Raw genomic sequence first — 21,731 nt, forward strand, 5'->3', positions numbered from 1 at the left:
TCAATAAATTCTTTCCTATGAAAGGTAGACTTTGAATACTAATTGTTACGATTTTCTCCATTCGATGGATGCATACAACACGATATTGTTATACAGTCGGGGTCAGTTTTCTTCAGTAAGAAAGGTTTATCAAAGAGCGATTTAGGTGAAAATTAACGATTTATCACTTACGATTTCCGATAAACAACAGCCTTTTTATATTAACCAATTCCGTTAAGCCACTTTTGGGAAAGCCAAAATGTATAAATAAGGTCTTTTGAAATACGTATAAAATCGGTTCCATGCCATCCATATGATGGCAACCTTTAACGAAAACGTTAGGGCACTTCACTTCTTAATTTACATCTGTAAAAATGAAAAATAAACAACACTATGTATTTCGGACTTTGAGAAGCCAACAATAAAGTTTTAAACAAAAAAAAAAAAACGGTAACCGGTAGCTGAAGCTAATTTACATCTTCCTATTCTAAAGCTGCTCAACTGGCGTTCAAATAAAAAAATGAGGATTGGGTTTTTAATGGATTTTTAAAGTTGTGCTAAAAATAAAACGATATAGCCGGACATAAAGAATCTTTTGTTCTTAAATACGAATTTTTTGTCAAATAAGGTAAAATAGAATTTATGTATTAGGCTGTTTTCTAAAATGGCGTTCGTTTTCACAAATTCCGATGTGCAAACGAGAAGTAATGTCAGTACGCGTGGATAATGGTAATCCTCCAAGTTAACAGATAGACGACAGTTTCGCGATAGAAACGCTACATTGCATTTTTTGATCTACATGGCCTGGCTAAACATAAACATCACTCTAACGCTGCTTTCAAACAGACAAAAGTAGTGCACGTTTCACATTTTTTGTGAGTAATCGACGTTTGGAAGTTGGGACACAACAGGCAATGCACAAAATGAAATAAATAAAGGTTTAGTAAAGTACGAGCAGGTGTGTATAGATTTAAAGCGGCAGACAGGTGTCGGGTGAAAGTAACGGCGTTTCTTGGCTAAGGCTCGGGCCAGGACCAACGTCGGTGCAGATCACGTACTCAACGCAGCCGGGCAAAGCTGCTTGCTTCGCAGACAACTCTCGACTGCCCTCCGGCTGTAGGCCGCGAAAGAACGTCACGTCGCCGGGTGGCGCAAAAGCGTCGCGCAGAAGAGTCGAAACGTCGTCAGCAAACGGCTCGAGCGTGAATAGAAATGCGTTGGGGCCAGCGTCGAACGTGTACGCCAGGCGAGTGCAGCCGCAACGCTGGTTATAGCCGTGCACTAGCTTAATAATGGCGCGCGATGCGTCGTTTAGGTAGGTCAAGGGCGGGTAAGTGTCCAGGCATACAGCGTGCAGTTGGTTGCTCTCCTTCATGCAAATTTCAGCGAAAGCGCAAAAGTCGCGCTCGCTTATCGCTTGTTTGAGAGCTGTAAGGCGATGCTCAACCACGTCGGAAACGCGATGCTTTAGAAGCGGCGAGCTTTCGACGCTCTGTCGCATACCGCCTGTGCTCCCCACGTCCTTTTGCCGGCGCGAGACAACAAGTATAAAAACCCTAAGCTGCGGCCAGTGGCCTTGGTCGCATACTTGCCGCGCCGCACTGTCTTCGGGACCCGAGCCCTTTTGCCACTCGACGAAGCCGCCCAGCATGCTGCGACACGCGCTGCCTGACCCGCGACGCGCAATACGCGACATGTCGCCTTCGAGCTTCAAAAGCTGGCCAAGGCCGAAGACCAGTGCCGCGTAGCCGGCTGCGGAAGAGGCCAGGCCTGCTGCGGTAGGGAAGTTGTTTACAGAAGCAACGTGGATTTTTTGTGCCACGTTCACAAGGGCCTCTGTGTCGCCTCCTTCCTTGATGGCCTGCTTTCTGGCGAGGGCGCGCACCTTGAGTTCGGCAAAAAAGTTTATTTGTTTAAAGATTTTTTTATGTTTATTTCTTGACATATTTTTTTATGTTTATTTCTTGCCATTTTTTTACTTTTATTTCTTAACAGTTTTGTTATTTTTATTTGTTAATAGATTTTTTATGTTTATATCTTAACAATTTTTTAGGTTAATTCCTTAACAGATGTTTTATGTTTATTTGTTAACAGATTTTTTATGAATTAATTACCAGTATATGCTACGTTTTGTAGCAATATACATATAATATTTTTAGAATCTATTACAAGAGACACATCGCCAATATAAAATATAAACTCTGCATCTTTGACATTGTTACATTTGGCAAGCAAAACTTTTAGCCACGCTTTACAGCGATTAGTTTTCTTGACTAAACTTGGAGCAGTCTTTTTAATTTTCATTGATAATGTGATTATGGCAAGTTAAGTTAAGGTACTGTTGAATTTACATAATATTAGTGACTTAACTGCAGCTCTTGGACAAATTAAAAAGAGTTTTTAGGGCCACAGCTAACATGGTAAAACCTTTATAAAAAAACTACTTTTGCAAAATATATGCTTGGTTAGAATGCAGGATTTTTTTGTACGAGTAAATTTATTTGGTTAACTACATTATATAAATTACTGTATTTTTTTACCAGTCTAATATTACATTGGGAGCAGTTTAAATGTATTGAACAAATATAATAGTTCACCAAATTATTGTAAACAGAATGTAGGAAAATTACCTCATTGAAACAAGCCTGAAGCCGTTTGTTGCCTTCAATGTCTTGTTCAACCCCATTCAACCAAACCTTATCACTTTGAAATGATGGTGATCTGGCTAGCGTAGTGGTTGCTTTAAGGTGTTCCTAAATTGAAAATTACTATCAATCCGGTTAGCAAATGAACTTAAAACACTATATTTAATTCATACAATCTGATCTAGTAGTAAACAAAAAAATAAAAAGATTTTATATATTATAAAAATACCTGTTGCGTCTGTCATTAAATACAATTAATCACTGACAAAAATCACTAATTTATCCAAATTAATTTGATAATACCACATAATAACAAACAAGATTTGACGCTGTCTAGAATCCTACCACATTTTCGTACAGGGGTTTATCATGCAAACACTATTTTGGACTTTTGGGTTAGGATGTGTCAAGTATTATTATCATATTTCTTCCTTGCAATTTAAATTTTAACAACTCATTTCGATACTGAAAAAAAGTGGTAAAATTTCTAGACCAGCCCCAAGCTTATCTGCTCATGAGATAGGAAAGTTGATAAAGTTGCACACTCAGCTGCAGTCACGGCTACGCAAATTTCAAAAATCACTCTAAAATTCTGTCAGCTGAGCAAACATGAATCAGCCAAACCATAATACCACAGTTTCAGTAGTAATTGGATTTTAGCCAAGCAACTTAGCGTTTATCAAATCAGCGTAATTTTTAGCAGCCTAAAAATCTTTCCCAAGCAATTTACAAAAGTTTACAATTTGTCTGCCAATAAAACAAGACAATCACTGATATTTCTTTCAAAGATGTACCACTTTTGTACAAATAAATACAAATTTTGGTAAAAGTCAACCACAAGTTACAAGAAGAAAAGTACCGTAGGTCAGTCTGCATTTCATGGCAATCTTAAGTGTGCAGCACTAAATTTTTGGGTGAGCACCAGGTTGGAAAGTAAGACCTGCACAAGGGGGATAAATTCCCCCTAGTCGAGCATTTTATGTAGAATCAAGCAAAAAATTGCTAAAAGTGCAAAATTATGCCGCGCTAATGGTTTTTAGTATAGTACTCAATTTTAAGCTACAAAAGTGTCTCCCTTGCGCAAAATACAAGGTTTCCATCTGGGGTGGCAGGTGTGCAATCATATTGTTTTGCACCCTTGAGATTAGAAATCCTGTCACAATTCAACTTTTTTTTCTAAATTTAAGTGTGTAATGTACTAATTCAGGTGTGAACACAAATTACTTTAAAAAAATACATCGGTTGAGCATCTGCCAAAGAGATCTCACTGGTGCACAACCACAAAATCGGGGTGACCAGATGCAACTAAGATTAAAAGTGCACCCCGCCATTATAAAATAAGGGAAAACCGGGTGTAGAATTATTTTCTAGGGGTACAGGTCTAATCTGTCAAAAACACCGCGGGTGTACACTACAGTGCACATACTATACTTACAATAGTTGACCACATAAATTAGCATGGCAAGCAGGTCAGCTGCTAAAAACTTAAACAGTTATCTGTACAAGAAAATAACAAAATATTTTTTAGAAAAGTAGGTTGTACAGATTCCGACGCTGTTCTAGAATTCTACCACATTTCCATCCAGGTGTTTATATGGCTAACATTATTTGGGTTAGGGTGAGAGTTAGCGTTTGGGTTCGGGTGGGTCATGTGTTATTATTATAATAATTCTAACATATTTATGCCTTTACTTGCAATTTCAACTTTAACAACTTGTTTTGCTACAGTTAAAATAAATATGGTAGGATTCTAGACCAGCGCCCAGATTCCTTGAATTAGCTTCTCGTATTTTTACCTGATTCAAGGTCACGCTTAATGACGAATTCAACGGAAGATTATATTCTTCGCAGCTTTTGCCCCAATACTTGATAATTGCAATGTTCACAGGAGCTGTGCATGTTATAATCTCCATTATTGTCACAGTAATATAACTGGAAGTCCATGGGCTAGGTTCAATTCGAATGTTTACCAAACACCACACATGTAATGTTGCCGCGAATTAGTTCAAAGATTGCAGTTGCACGCAAAGGAATGATTTGTATTTAATAACTAGCTAAACAGACACCATTTTGTATCACCTTGTAATTAAATTGACTCTCAACAAACATTCTTAGAACTGATCAAAGTCAAGTTGTAAAAGTAAGTGTCATTTATTTTTGTTCAAACTTTGTTTTACAAAATAATTGATCTAATAAAACCAGAATATTTGTCAAGCATAAGTTATAAACGACTTTAGACACAAAATGGAAATAACGAAATTTAAATAAAGTATGTTTTCCCACAACAAAAAACATATTTTATTTTTGTAGTTTTTAAAGTTGGTAAGTTAGAAGAAGTTTTACGTAGTTTTTATGTTTAAACTTGCCAAAGGGATTTGTTTCTAAACAAACTGGCAGATTTATTAAAACAAACTGGCAGATTTATTAAAACAAACTGGCAGATTTATTAAAACAAACTGGCAGATTTATTAAAACAAACTGGCAGATTTATTAAACAGCGAAAGATTTAAATAAAAATATATATTTCTTTAAATACGTTTAAACAGGATAAAACATGGCGCTAGAAGTTATTCGTCCTTGCATAACAATTTCCTAGGAACACAGTGTGAACATATACAGTAATCTGGTTCGATTTCATACTGCTGCAATAATCGAAAAAGCTAAATCTGAAGCGCAAATAAAATAAGTTAAAAAAAAACAAGAAAAGAATTGTACGGTAATTCAAGAACATTTGCACTTGTCCGTTTGATTTCTGCGAAGATGTAGCCAGTACCAGAGCACAACAATGTGTGTAAGAAAGACCGAGAGCAGATACTGACCAATTGATGCCATCCAGGGATTTAAATCAGTTGCAAAATGTCTGTGAATAAAATTATTTACATGTATTTTCATCCCAATTAGACCGACTGTACAAAAAATTTAGCCCAATGTTTTTTTTAATAGAAGCAGCACTACGTAAAGGCTGTGTTTAACGTAATTTAATTATTGTGTCAATGAATAGCCGATTTGCAGAACATTTACTTAAGGTATATTTATATAGTTGGATTTTAAAAAGGTTAAATGAGAGGTTGTCACAGATTTATAAATGTATTCAACAATAAAAAAACAATTCCTTTACAGCAATTATATAAAAAGGCCACCTACTCAGTAAGGCCCTTCACTTGTATTGCTTGCACCACCGACTCGAGCATTACACTTTGCGAGAACATCGTCAGGGCCGTAAAAAGGTGGAATATCTGGTGGGAATTCCCAACCACGTCGAATCTGCCTGTTAAATTAAACGTAAAAGTAGTGATATGTACTTTTTTTTAAATGTAAGTGTATGACAATCCGTGCTAGGTTTCAGGTTTCAAACGGGTTCATTTTTTTAGTATATCTAAAGAAAAAAAATAATCATTATTTTTTTTATCTGGAAAATGTTAGAGTCAAAAAAGGCGAAATTCCATCAGTCAAAAATGAAATTATCAATGAGATATACGGTATTTTAGGACAATGGAATTTCAGCAACTGTATAAACAGAGCCCAAACAAAAACATTTATCTCAAGGGAATCGTGTATTTTGTGTGGGTGGGTTATGTGTAGTACCGGATTAACCATTAAGCTACCAATAAGACAATCGGCCCTCGATTTTTCAGGTTTAATTTTTGTAAGGCTGATAGTGATGCAGATCCAGTACCAGTATAACGGTACAGTTTTTGCCCAAAAACGAATGACTGAGTCTGAGTCAATCTGTGCGTACTTTTTTTAATTTTGTAACTTCGTATGTAAAAGTAGGCCTTTCTTTAGTAAACAGCCTTAGGCTTAAATTACAGTTAATCCGGCCCTGGTTATGCGCCTCAGATTAAACCTAACGTAGCCTGTGGTTTTATTTGTACCAACACACATCTTTATTTGTACCAACGCACATACAAGAATTCGGGAAAAATAAGAGGTATTTTTTACGTGGCCTGTATCAGTTTCAGATGACTTAGACACCAAAGAGCTTAACCAAGAAAAAAAGTGTGATTTACCAGGTGAGAACCGCTCCGGTATTTTACTGGCAAAGAAGACAAGCCCTGCCGTGAGGGTGGCAAGTTGAAAGAAAAAGCTCGCAGCCAATCCCTCGCCGACTTGCTGGGTCACGTGACTGACGCTGGTCGGACCGATAAAGAAGTCAACGACTCGGGAAAAGAAATACCTGAAATAAGTGTGTAAGGTGTTAACGGATTTAAACCTTTTTAAGGCCGCAAGTGCGAACAGCTGCAACCCAGGATATATGCCGGGCTGACTTAAAAAAAGACGAAGATGTCTAGCGTAAATTTCTCCACAACAATACTAGCCAATTGCTAATATGATATTGTCATGAAAGGTATTTCACAACTTAGCGAGTTGGATTTATGTTTGCCTCTAACGTTTGTTTTTGTCTATTTAATTGTATTATTTTTGTTTATTGAATTGCAATGTAAGAAAAATGGCGGTAAAATAAAATCCGAACAAAACTTGTTAATGGGTTTATTATCAACACGGCTGTTTTGGTATAAAAAAGTAGTTTTTTTTAAAGTACAGTATTTTTTTCAATGCAATATTTGACAATTAGTTGCAATGGAACCACCACAAAAAAGCAATAAGGTCAATCAGGAGTATTTGTGTTTACCTCAAAAGTTTGTTGTGTCTATTTAATAATTTTTTAAATTGTTGATTAATTACCATGCGTATTGCAGAAAAACAGCGGTAAAAGAAACTACGAACAAAACTTATCAAAGGGTTTATACGGCTCTTTTGGTATAAAGGAAAAGAAAATAGCTTGATAATGAGTTGTAAAGCTAAAAAGGTCGAGTATATCGACATCATGTTGATTAGGACGTTTCGATACGAGCTTCTATCATCTCCAGTTAATGTAACTGAGAAGCAATTCAAGCATTAACAAGATGCTGTCGATCTACTCATCCTTTTCGGATTTGCAAGTCAATATCAAGCCACATTACAGATCCGTGAATAGTGTACCCAAAGAAAAGAATATTTAGGTGCAAAGTATTTTTTAATACAGTACGCCGAAAGGACGACCATGACAAAAAAACAATAGGGTCAATCACGATTACAAAATAATCTCTCACCTGAGCGAACATGAGCCATAGATTATGATAGAACCGATGACAAAGAAAATAATCGACAAGGTTCTGACTAGGGGCAAGCCTTTTCCGACGCCGTAAAACGTCACGGAGAGCGCCAGAGAGCCGTAGATCGCGAACAAGGTCAGCGTGCGAACCGGTGTGAAAACTGAAACGCAGATATTAGGGCAATGAACAAAAATGCACAGTTGTCGTTACAAAAAGTTGACTTGCATATTTTGTAATGAAGTATAAGCTCTACTCTAGGACGACACAGGGTTGCCAGATGGCAAAAATGAAAAAAAGCCAAATCTAGAACAAACTCTAACAAGCCTATGTTTTTCCTTAAATTAATAAAAAATGCAATTAATGGTAATGCTTGTCATTGATTTTCTCTTTTTGTGGCATTTTTTCTCAATTTTTTGTTGCTTTTTGTAAAATTTTCTTGGTAAATTTTTCTCCATTTTTAAATTTTTTTTGACAATTTTCCCTTTTTGTGTTAGTTTGATCTTCTCTTAACATAACACTCATGATATTTTTGAATAAAACAAAAAAAGCCTAAAAAGCCAAAAAAAAAACAAAAAAAAAAAGCCTAAAAAAACAAATTTCATTTGAATTTTTTTTTTAAATAAAATCAAGATGTTCGAAAAAAGCCTAATTTTTTTTGGGTTTAAAAAATCCTAACTGGCAACCCTGGGACGACATCTTAAACAGCGATGGTCCCAAGCCAGGCCTGGCCAAATGTGACCCGTGTCATTTTTTTCGTGACCCGCAAAACGTTGTTTAATTCAAATATTCCAAATCAGTTCTGCAAATTACTCACACTCGCAGTAGGCCTGGGTAGGGCACAGGTAGTATTCCAGCGGTATTTTGGTGGCGACGCCGTACGCGTAAATGGCGGCGTAGTCGATCGCATAGCAGCATCGAGACGCGGTTCCGGAATAACTGCCAAACATGTGTGCCAGGGAGCTCGACAAGAGAAGGTAGCAGACTCCTGTGGAGCAAAACATGCGGGATTGCGGGCGTATTTCTTGACAAGATACTTTGACAATGCGTCTTCCCACCACAGGACAACCTGCTTACAATTTCTCTCAAGGGCCAGAAAACATATGCATTTGGTAATAATTGCATTGTCGGTTTATACCATGTGCGAAACGTTTATGTTAGCATATATAAAATTTAACGGTTGAATAAAGGGGGTTATATAGTGATTATTTAATAGAAGTTATACATCAAACTTTAGCATATCTATATTCCCAAGAAAACAGCGTCTTTGGTGGTCTAACCTGGCAACATGCCAGATAAAATATTCTAAAAATACTATTTTGTCCATAATGTACTATTTTATCCAACCTAAAAATACTTTTTGTCCATCAAGCATATATATGAAAGAAGAGGATGTCGATCTACTCGACCTTTTTGGCTTTGCAATTTATTATCAAGCTACATGAAAGAAGTTTAATCCATTTTTACACAACAATTCGTGTGACCGACGTTATTGAACGTGACAATTATTATAAAATTACGCCCATTACGTCACGATTTATCCTAAGCCAGGGGTTCTTAAACTGGGGTCCATGGACCCCTTGGGGGTCCGTAAACTAGTTTTGGGGGGTCCATGAAGGTCTAATTGAAATATCAGTTTTTATTTAAGAAGTAATCCATTTATTAAAGAAATCAATTTAATTAAAAATAAAACGGTTTTGCACTGAATATATTTAGACTATACATTTCACTTTCACAATTTCTTACCCAAGGCGTGGGCGTAAAATGGATAAACGTGCATGGAGTTTCCGTAGGTCAAGTACAAGTTGTAGCTTCGGTGAGCGAACAACAGGAAGGGTATAAAGTGTGTCCAAAAGTTGAAGGTCTCATTATTCCACCGAAAAACACTAAAAAAGTTCGTTTTTTGGCATTAAAACGGTTATATTGCGACCTTATTATCCATAAACCTAGCATTATATTTATCATAAAAATATCATTAAGGACTATTATAAACTTTATTTGAAATATTTTTTATAATTTTGTTAAATAAATGGCAAGCGTTTTTCGAAGGAACTTTACGTAAAAATTAGTTTAAATTGAATGGTAAATATTTTCCAAACCTGAGTATATAGAATCGAATAGGGTGACCAGTGGGTCTGTATCCACCCAGAACATACGGATTGCATTCACAGGATTTTGCACCGCACCGATCGCACGACCTGCGAAAAGTGTGCCAAGTTGGTCGATTATAAGCTTTCTCATTATACAGGGTGGGCCAAAAGAAGGCTTACAGTTATTCCACAGGGTTGGCTTGGAAGAAGAGGTAGCATTGAACAGCCACCACGCTTACCTGATCTGAAACCTATGGATTCCGTTTGTTGGTGTGTTGTAAAGAACGCCAAAACAATAAGTTTACTTTTAGACCCAAACCCTACTTTTTATAAATGTAAGCCTACTTTTGGTCCACTCTGTATTACTGTCAGTGAGGTCAAGCACATAACAAGCGCAACACTGTAGCCTACTTTACAGTAGGGGTGCTGCATCACTACGACCAACATGTCAAATGCGGTCCGTATGGCCGTATTTCCCGTATGGCCTGTATGGCTTGAATGGCTTCTATGGCTTACATGGCTCTATGGCCCGCGGCAGGTCTTTTGGCCTGTGACACGAATACCCTTACAAGCAGTTTTATTGCCCATTAAAATAAAACATAGTATTGCAAATCCCACCTATGATAGTAGTTTGCTTCTTTTTTTATAACCTCCTGAACTAGCTTGTTTTTTACTTTTGATTGACAGCACTTTATTAAATGTAAACCTTAGTAAAGGATTTGATGTGTGCCAGACAAAACATTGGTAATAGCAAAAACACTTGTTTGTTAATTTTTAATAAACTGAGTAATTTTCGTCCCTTAGACCTTAGTGATATGTAGTTGATGACAAATTAGGTTTGGTACGTCGTTTATTTTGAATAGCCCACGCATATCACTTTCGTCGGTAATGAAAAAAAAAACGGTATAAAATTCATGCCTTATTATTCGATACAGTTCGTGAAAACTGTGGGTAATGTAAAGCAAGGACTAAAACAGGTTTTTACCGTTTCTACTTTATTTTCTATCATGTAAATGGTAACCATGGCGACGTTTATTAAAATAAATTGTCAAAATTCATGTAACCACATTTTAGGTACAGCAGTAATAACAACGTGCTTAACGAAAAGAACATATTACGAATAATAAATAAAGATTTTCAGAACTTACATAGTCTCCATTTTGCGTCCACGTTTGCTAAATCCAGGTACAGCAGCTTTTACATGCGCTCACACAACAACGTAACTGCTGTGATGAATTACAAACAAAACTATAGGTTAGGTCACAGAACGTCGTCATTTCAAAGCTGAATCACGTAGAAGTCATGGGCTACTTTGTGACCGGTCCTTTACTAACATTGCTGGTTTACATGCTGCCCTGCATATTCTTGAAATCGATGAATTTTGACCGACTTACTGTGACTAATACACCATAAGCGGTACATTTAATCACTAGACGACAGGTAGCGTCAATTGTAATGGAGAAAAATATGAATGTTTCATACGGTTTGTTACGCGTTACATCGTCACAATGTATATAATAAAATACCATAATAAGGCCATGGTTTAATAAACAAAGTAATATTACTCCAGTTATGGTTATCGTTATCACACACAAAACACTTAAAAAAGCAACTTAATGCTGTTTGAAAAGAGAACAACGTTTTAAAAGCAACTCCTAGTACTCCGTGTTTTTGACTTGGTTATGTTAAAAGCCTAATACATAGTGCTTTCTGTAAAACAACTGATCTGTCATAGCATGGGGATTATTCTAACATATTGGTGCTGAATTAAACAAAGTCCAACCCTAACTAACTTATCCTCTTTTAAAAGACAGTCGCTACTAAACAAAAAATCGTGTTTGCTGTCATGACACAGCATGCAACACAAACGGAAGCATCATTACGTACCTTTTTCATTCCCCTAATCAAAGGCTAGCTCACCAAAAACGTGCTATACCTGTAATCGCTTGCTTTGGTGACGGTCTTTAAACAATAACAACAACCGCAGTCTTGTCTCTGATAGGATACTAAGTAGGCTGCAGTGCAACGGCCGGGCGTGCACCGGAAACATTTCACGCAGTAGGTTATTGCTGTCCATTGTTTGTATATTAATTACCTCGTTTGGTAACGCCATACACCCAAAAATCCACGTGAGATCTTTATATTGTTAATAAAATACAGGGTTTTTAAAGAAAATACGGAAATTTGAGCCGGATTTATATTTAATAGAAATACTTTAAGTTAACTGGTTTTTGTAATTTGCACTCTAAGGATTCAAGATAAATTAAGTAGGCTATTTATGGTGTGCAACTGTTGCATTTAACATGCATTATATGCCTACCACACAAACTTGAAACTCCAAACAGCGATCTAAATTGGCTAATGACGTCAAACAATGATCTATTCTTAAACTATGATCCAACAAAAGAGCTGCACTGGTTTCGGACTACTTATTGAATATCGCTGCTCCTATATTCGATTCAATTCTTTACGAGAATCATAAACACACAATTGACCGAACTTCTCGAATAGTTTGAATTATAAATTTAAATTGATGTTAAACCTAATATACCATTCGTGTTCGTTGTACAGTTATACATGACCTTTTTTGAGAAGTAACAACAATATACCACAAGTCTGTTTTATCATTTTAATTTAGTGTTAAAGGAGTGTTTCTTAACCTTTTTTCCAGGGCGAACTTGCAAACCTTAAAAGCGTGGCGACATTTAAGTATTTATGCTATACAACACTGAATTTGCTGTCCTATACCAGGGTTGGCAGACTATGAAAAGATTTTAAAACCAGAAAAATACAAAAAGGTCTACAAAAACACCAAATGTATAATTTCTAGGGCCGATAGACTGTAAAAAAGCCAAATTAGAGGAATTTTTTCCTTAAAAAGGTCAATCTGGTCCTATACAGACTTTAAAAAGCAATCCAACTCAGAATTAAATCGGTTAATGAAGTCAAACAATGATCGCTTCTTAAACAATGACCCAACAAAGGAGTTGCACTGGTTTCCGACTATTTACTGAATATCATTGCTCTATAGTCTATATCAACCGACTTCTCAGTATCGTAGTCCATTTTTTTTACTAATTGTGAAGCCAATCTGAATTCTAAAGGATCAAATCGACCTCACTTTGTATGTATAGAAAGAGAATCACATATTCACTATATATTTCCACTCTTTTTTAAGTTTTCTTTACAACGGACGTTTTCATCTATGTCATTTAACTTCACAATAATAAAAGAGATATATTTTAACTTAAAAAGCTTAGCTGTTTGCATTTGCTGTACTTCAATATGTAAATTAACAGAAGCAATATCAAAGATAACGAACTAATAAAATATAACTGACGCTTTTGGCAAAACACATAAAATATTCAACACACTATTTTTTTACGATTTTTTAAAGTAAATTTTCATTAGTTAAGTTCTCGTTTCGATAAAGAGGAACGTTTTTTAAATTATAAATTTAAATTGACGTTAAACTTAAAATATTGTTCGTTGTACAGTTATACATGATCTTTTCAGAAAAGGTAACAACACTATACACCCCAAATCTGTTTTATTATTGTAATTAGTGTTAAAGTAAGAATGGAGTTGTTTATACATGTCCTATTATAGTGTGATTTTGCGTCTTTTAAGAAAAACGAAGCATATTGGTGGTTTGTTTCCACCACAACCACATAGTGAAAACTAAATGCCTCATCCCCAAAGGTTTTGAAAAGTAAGATCTCCTCTCTGGGCCATGCAGGAGTGAATGCAAGCTTTTTATGAATTTAGATACGTCACAGGATTTTTCGTAATTAGCCCAAACCATGTTGGAGCGTTGATAACGAATAGTTAGTTTCGTTACAGTTTGCGTCAATTGGCATGAGTTTATCGTCATCTGTTCTAGCTTAAATAATCAAAAACATCAAAGTTTCGGCAATATTAAAAATAAATTCGTCTTTCTGGAAAGAACTCTTGTAATATGGCGTAAATGTCGTGATATGCATATACAAGACAAGTCCCAAATTTGTTGCTGCGACGACATCCGTTCATAAAGAGTCATATATCGACAAACTCGCGGAAAACATTCTGCTTTATTTTAACAAAACAACGCTTTAATAAGCAAGTTAATTTTGCTGGAATTGCAAAGACGATAAAGCTAGTGTTGTAAATAGTATATGTAGAGTGAATTACCGTTTCAGGGATGACAACTAGAGTAAAATATCCTATGTGAGCAGTCTATGTTTTTGTGTGGTTATGTTCTGTGTGTTGATTAATTCATTAAGCAACATAGATGATAATCGATGGCAGACTTGTGTTTACAAAACTATTTTTGACCAAACGTTTGATAAAACCGTCTTGATTTTTTTTTTTTTTTCTTTAAGAGTTTTTTTCTAAAAAAATAGTTTAAATGTAACAGTGGTGATGGTTACATTTAAACTATTTTTTTAGAAAAAAACTCTATAAAAAGCAATTTAAAAAAAAGAAAAGTCTTTGCTGTGTTCTGCGAGATTGAAACAACACGTCAGGGCACGTCAAGGCGTACGGTGCTATCTGTTAATTTTCGATCATTGCTGTATTATTAATGGGCCTTAAACGCCCTTTGAGAGCCCAGAAGCATAACTCACGGTTGAGGTTTATCAAGAAATTGACGCCGGCATACCCAAATGGCATAGGGTTTAGGCGTAGAAATGCATTATGGTCAGTTCATCATATTCAAACTTTCAATGATTTTACGATTTATTTCAAAATGGCAACATCAAGTAGAAAGTAAACTGGCCCAAACCCTTTTAATCGCCATGCGTGGCACAGGCCTAAGACACTGATAAACAACGATCATATATAGTCGTTCAGCATAGACCCACTGCTGATATCATGAGTTTACTCACAGCGTATAAACCCAAGATTCCAATATATTTTTGAAAAAATTGGTATGAGTTCCCTGTTGTTCAGCGTTTGGTTAAAATGACTGTGCAGGGTTTCTCAAACTCGGTCTACTTATAGTGGGCCATGGAGCAGTCTGGGCCCACGAGAATATAATTTATAATTTTTTTTTTATTAAACTCAAATTTTTATTTTTGGTATAACGTCGAATACCTTCCTGTGATGTTCTGTGAAGTTTTTCTGTAACGTGAACATAAGGCCACAAGCTATTGAGAATCCATTTAAGATTATTACCCATGACAAGCTAAAAATTTCCATCTGTTATCGGCAATTATTTATAATAAAAAAAGTTAATCACACCTCAAAGGTGATTGTTCATCAATCAAAGTACAATAGAGAACATTTGCAATTCCAACAGGACGTGACGTTTCGATAAACACTTTTGTCATCATCAGTTAATGACGCTGATATATATTCAAATCCTTCTCCACTTCAGTATCGAAATGTTTTTATAAAGATGATTTGTTTTGACATCAACATTAAGCTATACACTATGTTACGTGTTTATCAACACTTAAACACCCAAATTAGTTAATTGCCATAAGTCAAATCTTAGAGTTCATATTAATATTAAGTTATCTTACGAATTTTTAAATAGGGCTTTAGATTACGCGTTTCAGCTTTCGTTGCCAAATATGTTCTTCAGTTACATAATATCATATTTGATGATGCAAAGTTTTCCGTATTGTTGTGTGTAAAATTCCTAAGTTTTTCTGCTTTAGTTCGCCTCGTTTCAAACTTGACATGTAACCTTTAATCCCGTAATCTATAACTGTCAGTCTTGTGGGCGATGTTCTCACGTTCTGCAAAACAAGCCATTTGTTTTGCTGGCCTCTTACTCCCGCTGCAAATTGGCCTTAGAATGGCCGCTGAATGCCTAGCCATGTTTCCAGAGTGCCGGCCAGTCTTATTGGCCAAATATGACGTAACATTCGTGTTCTTTTTCTTAATAATGAATGTTAGAATTTACAGTCGGCGTAATTAGCAACCGGTGATAATTTTGTAGTGCTAATTAAGCACGTAACACACTACAGATCCTGTATAGGAGTAGTGTGAAAATGCAGGATTTCGATCCGGTTCTAAATCTTTTTAACTTTTTGTGTGGATCTTCCAATGTAGTCTTTTTTTTTTTTTGAAAAAAATTACGTATTTTATGTGGATACCAATTGTCAATGTTAAAATTATTTTTTGAATTTTTTACTAGCATAAAAACATATCTATTCTCATACTTTCGGTATAAACAAATATTAAACTGAAAAAAAAGTTTTTGAGGCTGCCATTCCTTTCTCTCATATTCTTTCTTGCAGTGTATAGTGTACCCAAGTACCGTATAGTTACTTATTCCATCAAAAGCCCTAATGTCACGAAATGCCTTTTTCTCCGACGGACTGGACTACGCAAACTCATCCAACGACCCACAGCTGACTTACGAGATGCCGGATATCTCTCCCCCACCCAAACCCACGAGGCCCCCACCCAAAACACCAACAGGTTTAAAAACATTCGGCCTAGCTAGCATAAGCAATTTGGTAATGGTTTTCCATGCAACCATGGATAATGCAACGATGATTAACTTTAATTCTTGAACATGTATATCACAGCAATGCAATACTGAATAATGTGTTGATAGTCCTGTTGCTATATTTTAACAATACGGTCATTCTTTTCACTTCAATAGTTTTTCAATCACGTTTGCAAGTTCAATCCGCAAAGTTATTGCCTTTGAAGAGATTAGCTTAACTTTGCGTTTAAACACATGTTTTTTTATTACGTTTTTACCTGGCTTACCATGGGTAAGACAATATAATGTGACTGAAAACAAAGGCACGAAAAGCACATTTAATTTTTTTACTGCGCAACAAGTACATTTATAAGACTAAAAAAGTGTATTTTATTTTATTTTAATTCGTGCCCTAATAAGCCACTGGGTTTGCCCATTAATGTACAAAACGATTACTGAATAGGCTGTTGCTGCCAGGCATTATATCAATGACAAAATTGTTCTTCCGGCAAATATGTTTTATTGAAAGCGATATTAAAACGAATTTAGTGGCCGAACGAAAAAACAATTATACGGGAAACAACTTCTTGGTGTCAATAAAAAGTTTAACTGATTCAAACACCGACAATTTTGTACGAAAACGAATATGATAAACAGCCAGCCAATAAGAGAGCAACACCTGGAGTTTCAGCAACATTTATTTTCTTTCCCAATAGAATGCGTTTAATTGTGACGAAAAACAAAAGTAGGAACGCAGATATTATACACGCTTCATCAAACCGTACGGGATATCTAAATCATAGAAAGTTTATTTTTATGATCTTGAAAAAATTTTTTTTGAAGATTTGGATAATTTTCTAATATTTTTTTCTAAAACTTTGGAGTTTTGGCAAATTTTCTATTAAAGATTTAATAACATCGTGGCAAACCAGGAGGAGATAAAATAACTATCCACCTTGGGCGTGGCTAAAATACCATAAAATTTTAACTACAATACTAGAAAATAAAATTGTTAACCACTCTTATTAATTTAATTTTCTATCTTATTTTGAGATGCACGTATGTTCGTTAAGGCTCCGAAGCGACAGTCTTTTCATTACAACCGTGTAATATAGACGTGTAATTTCTAACTGCACAAACTTTTTCAGAAGATCCAGTTCAGCCAGTCCCAGCGCACAGGAACGCACCAGCAGTTCAGCGAACGCCGAAGAAATCGAAGCCAATCCTTACCATTGTAATTGTTGTTCTTCTGCTCATCGTCACAGTGCTCCTCATCTTATTTCTAGTGGTAAGTTTGAAAATGCGCTGAAAACAAAAGTTTCCTAGGGACTTCAACACGTTAGAATAAACTTTCAGGTGAAAAAATTGTAAAAAAACACGCGTTTATCACTCAAGACAAGTGTACATCTCCAATGTTTTTGACGATTTGTTGATTAACAGCTTCAGTTTACACAAGGGGTTGGAAATAATTCTGACAACTTGACAAGTGGAGCTGTCAATAATAACGACGCAAACCCGCTCAAATTGGCCATCATTGCCGGGGGTAAGTTCTTTAAAACTGACAGTTTCCCTGCTTTCCGTTTTACTTCAGTAAATGTATAAGGTTTTTCGTATTGCATCTTTTGATCAAGTCCCAATTCAAAATGTGTTGTTTTGCTAAAGTGGTTTAATAAGTGTATGATTTCAACTAAATTATACGATTACGTTATACTTTATTTAGGGATAAAATGTGTCTCATCATTCCGTACCTGAAAGAATGCGTAACAGTTGGTACTCTGAAACTTTTATTGTCAAATCAGTAGCACATTGTAATAGGAATATCGAAGCCCATACAGAAGTAGGTATCATCTTGAACGTTTCGAATAACTCTTTATTCATTTTCAAGATCATAAAACGTTCAAAATGATACCTACTTCTGTATGGGCTTTGATATTCTTATTACGTCTTACTGCAACCTTCAACCATTATGCTCCAAAGTAGCATATTGGTTCTTAAACTTTTATGGCTTACGGCACCACCGAGAAAAAATAAATAAATTGCGGCCTCCATACTTATGTAAATTTTTAACTGGTTTTCTGTAATGTCAGAATAAACGAAACTCTAACAATTGAAATGAACTTAAAAAACACATTTCGGTGTATTGTAATATAATGGTACATTATAAATTATTTTAAAAGGCCTACGGAAAATAGTAAAATTTAAATTCTTAAAATTGTTCAAATATCTGGCGGCACCCTTGAGCATTAGAAATGGCACCTCGGGTGCTGAGGAATTATAAATAATAATCACTGCAGTAACAACACGAAACTGTTTTACCAGCAAACGGAGACACTCAACCATCGTACATTTTTAAGTGACTTTCTGTAATGTCAGAATAAACGAAACTGTAAAAATACAAATTACTTTAAACAATGTAGGAAACACATTTCGCTTTATTGTAATTTTATCGTGCACAATAAATTCTATTAAAGACCTACCAAAAATAGCAACATTCAAATTCCTAAAGATTTTCAAAAATATCGCGGCACCCTTGAGCATTAAAAATGGCACCTCAGGTGCTGGGGAATTATAATTAATAATCACTGCAGTAAAAGCACTAAACTGTTTTACCAGCAAACGGCGACACTCAACCATCCTGTTCGGCCTGGAAGAAAGAGGGATTTACAACTTCCGGGATATACAAGGTTTCTGGCGACCCAAATCCATATTACGTAAGAGTTCTGCTAACGTTTCCCTTGTAGTTTCTCGCAATGGAGGGTGTTATAAAAAAACAGTACATGTTCTTCTGGCTAACTTGGGCAGTCAAAAACATTTGTAATATAATAAATTTAAAAAAATATTCTGTACTGTAAACAGAACGAACTGAAATAAACAAAATAGGAACGAGATCTCAAACAACTGTACGAAGCAGCAGATTCAGATACCGAATGTCTTCTTTGGGTCACTAACATTTGGTTGTTGCGAACCTCAACCATCCGTAGTTTGATTTATGATACCAACTTTTTAAATGGTATTTATTACACACATTTAGCATAAAGATAACGCACTTTGATTCATACCGACTAATAGTTTTAATAATTACGTTGAAGATTGCTATTTGAATTTCGATCACGTTTTAGCATTTTGAAAAGTGTCTGTGTTAGCAGATTAAAAGAAATTTTAAAAAAGAAGAAATTTTAAAAATATAGTATTGGTCACGCTAACTCAATGGTGTTTACGGACCATGACATCAAACTTTCACTCAGTCGTGCAAACTTGTTGTAACGAATAAGCAACATAAGAATATCGGTGGTTGAGAGCCACTGCTCTGCCACATGCGTGTTGGCGTGCATGCGCGTTTAAGGCATGTGCATAACTTGTTTAATTTTCAAACCAACGAGAACATCGTGAGTGCGTGAGTGCGTGAGTGCGTGAGTGCGTGAGTGCGTGAGTGCGTGAGTGCGTGAGTGCGTGAGTGCGTGAGTGCGTGAGTGCGTGAGTGCGTGAGTGCGTGAGTGCGTGAGTGCGTGAGTGCGTGAGTGCGTGAGTGCGTGAGTGCGTGAGTGCGTGAGTGCTTGCGCATATGCGGGTGTCTAATCCCAGTTGTAACTCGTTCGTTTTCCGAAACCCCGATAAGTCGTTTGCGTCAGGTTTTCTGCGACATGACGACGGCGGACGGTGGATGGAACCTGGTGGCGTCGGTCCATGTGGCCGACATACAGACGCCGTGTTCCTCCGATGATATGTGGTCGCGTAATCCGGCCCACGCGCCGATCATCTACTCACAACCATCTGCTGGAAGAAGCATGTACAGAACGGTTCAATCTGGTGTCACGTATGGCATGCCATACTCCGAACGGGTTTCGAGCGGTGGGTTATGGAATAAGCTAGCGGCTAACTGGACATATATATGGAAGATGTGAAGTTACTTGTGTTAACATAATGAAGAAAGCATTGACGTATGGTTGTTAATCGACTTACTCCCTTCTGAGCCTGTGTATAGCTCAGTTGGTAGAACGACGGTCCCGATATGACCGGAGGTCGTTAGTTCGAACCTCACTGGAGGCTAGTTGCTTTACTAGCCTGCCTTATTTACATCTTAGATCGACAGATTCGGTGGGTCTGCGATGGCTTTTTAGTCGGTATACTATATTGACATATATATGAGAACGATTGCATTTCACAGCTTTCTAGAACTTGTTTAGTAAAGTTTAAACAGGTTTCGTGGGTAAAATGCTATGTAGAAATAAGCTTTAAGCCCCGATGCGCAAAACAACACTAAATCTGAGAAACTTTAATTATTTTTAACTCAGATTCGGTGTTAGATTAAAGAGGACTGAGTAAATATGTACGATATTGTGCATTTTTTTAATCCGTTAGCTATCATCGATATTTGGGCTAAAAGTATGCGGTCCGGTCCTAAATCACGTTTTACTCTGACGAAATGCAAGACTGATTAAATTAGTCCTTGCAATTCTATTATTTTTGTTAATTAGCGAAAGTATTCCTTCGTGTGTTTAGTTTTACTTAAGGGGGTTAAATTAAACTTTGTATCGTGACGGCATAATACAACCAGTAATACACCGAAAGCCATCGCAAACTCACCGAATCGATTAGATCACAGTTGTTAAGGGCTAGAGAAGGGCTAGATCACAGTGGTTAACACACATATGTGTATCATGCATGTTTTATTGAATTTAAATCAAAATACAACCAGTTTCAATCAAAATACAACCAGTTTAATGAATAGTAAAAGTTATTCTTTGTATTGTTTGTATTCGGAAATAAAACTGTTCCAATACTGAAACATCTAAAACAACTTTTTTAAAGACAGAATAAACTGCAGTTACGCAAAAAGCGGCATCATTACTTGTGCTATAAACTTTAATTCGACTAAATGCACGGATCTGAAATGCAGCTTGATAATGAATTGCAAAGCCAAAAACATCGAGTAGATCGACATCATCTTGACTGAGACGTTTCGTTACGAACTTGTCTCATCTCCAGTTAATATGCTTTTAACTGAAAATGATACAAAATTTACTGAATATGACACAAGTTCGTATAGAAACGTCTTACTCAATACTAATTTTTTGAACACTATATACGGATCTGTTCATAAGTTTAATGGTGAAAATAACGGCCCAAATAGACATTAAAATCAACATGCTTTATTTTCAAACGTTTCGGCAATTTCTAATGCCAGCTTTTCACGTCTATTTGGACCGTTATTTTCACCATTATACTAATTTTTGATTTTTTAATTTTGCGTTTAATAGGCTCTTCAAACTGGTGGAACAAAACGACGTTTGGTAATCTGAACGCGGTCACTTCGGCGGATTTTAAGAGTGAGGCGTACTACACAGTCCCGGTGAGACTAAGGGAAACAGACGCAGATAAACGCTAAAGGCGTATCCCATATGTATCTTTGATACACCAAGGAAAACTTTTAAAATATCTAACCTTGGCTTAGTTATCCAGAACTGTCAACGGCAAGTTTAAATAGTAGCGATTACATATATAC

General features: G+C 36.1%; 2 protein-coding genes across 2 annotated transcripts; both read right to left on the minus strand.

Moving 5' to 3' along the window:
* Nucleotides 1-541: 541 nt before the first annotated feature.
* On the minus strand, nucleotides 542-4,540 carry LOC146170312 (diphosphomevalonate decarboxylase-like). The gene is made up of 3 exons (XM_083389151.1): nucleotides 4,421-4,540; nucleotides 2,610-2,732; nucleotides 542-1,864 (listed from the first exon to the last, which is right to left on the minus strand). Exons 1-3 carry the CDS (start codon nucleotides 4,535-4,537, stop codon nucleotides 950-952), a joined length of 1,155 nt encoding a protein of 384 aa, XP_083245277.1. The 5' UTR covers nucleotides 4,538-4,540; the 3' UTR covers nucleotides 542-949.
* Nucleotides 4,541-5,345: 805 nt separating this feature from the next.
* Nucleotides 5,346-11,027, minus strand: LOC146170313 (membrane progesterone receptor epsilon-like). Its single transcript, XM_083388189.1, has 8 exons — nucleotides 10,956-11,027; nucleotides 9,817-9,915; nucleotides 9,464-9,603; nucleotides 8,535-8,705; nucleotides 7,718-7,880; nucleotides 6,635-6,801; nucleotides 5,769-5,892; nucleotides 5,346-5,484 (listed from the first exon to the last, which is right to left on the minus strand). The coding sequence occupies exons 1-8, from the start codon at nucleotides 10,964-10,966 to the stop codon at nucleotides 5,346-5,348; spliced, it is 1,014 nt and encodes a 337-aa protein (XP_083244315.1). The 5' UTR covers nucleotides 10,967-11,027.
* Between the last annotated feature and the right edge of the window lie 10,704 nt (nucleotides 11,028-21,731).

Source organism: Ascidiella aspersa, chromosome 1 (assembly GCF_963924565.1).
Source record: "Ascidiella aspersa chromosome 1, kaAscAspe10.2, whole genome shotgun sequence".
Classification (NCBI taxonomy): domain Eukaryota; kingdom Metazoa; phylum Chordata; class Ascidiacea; order Phlebobranchia; family Ascidiidae; genus Ascidiella; species Ascidiella aspersa.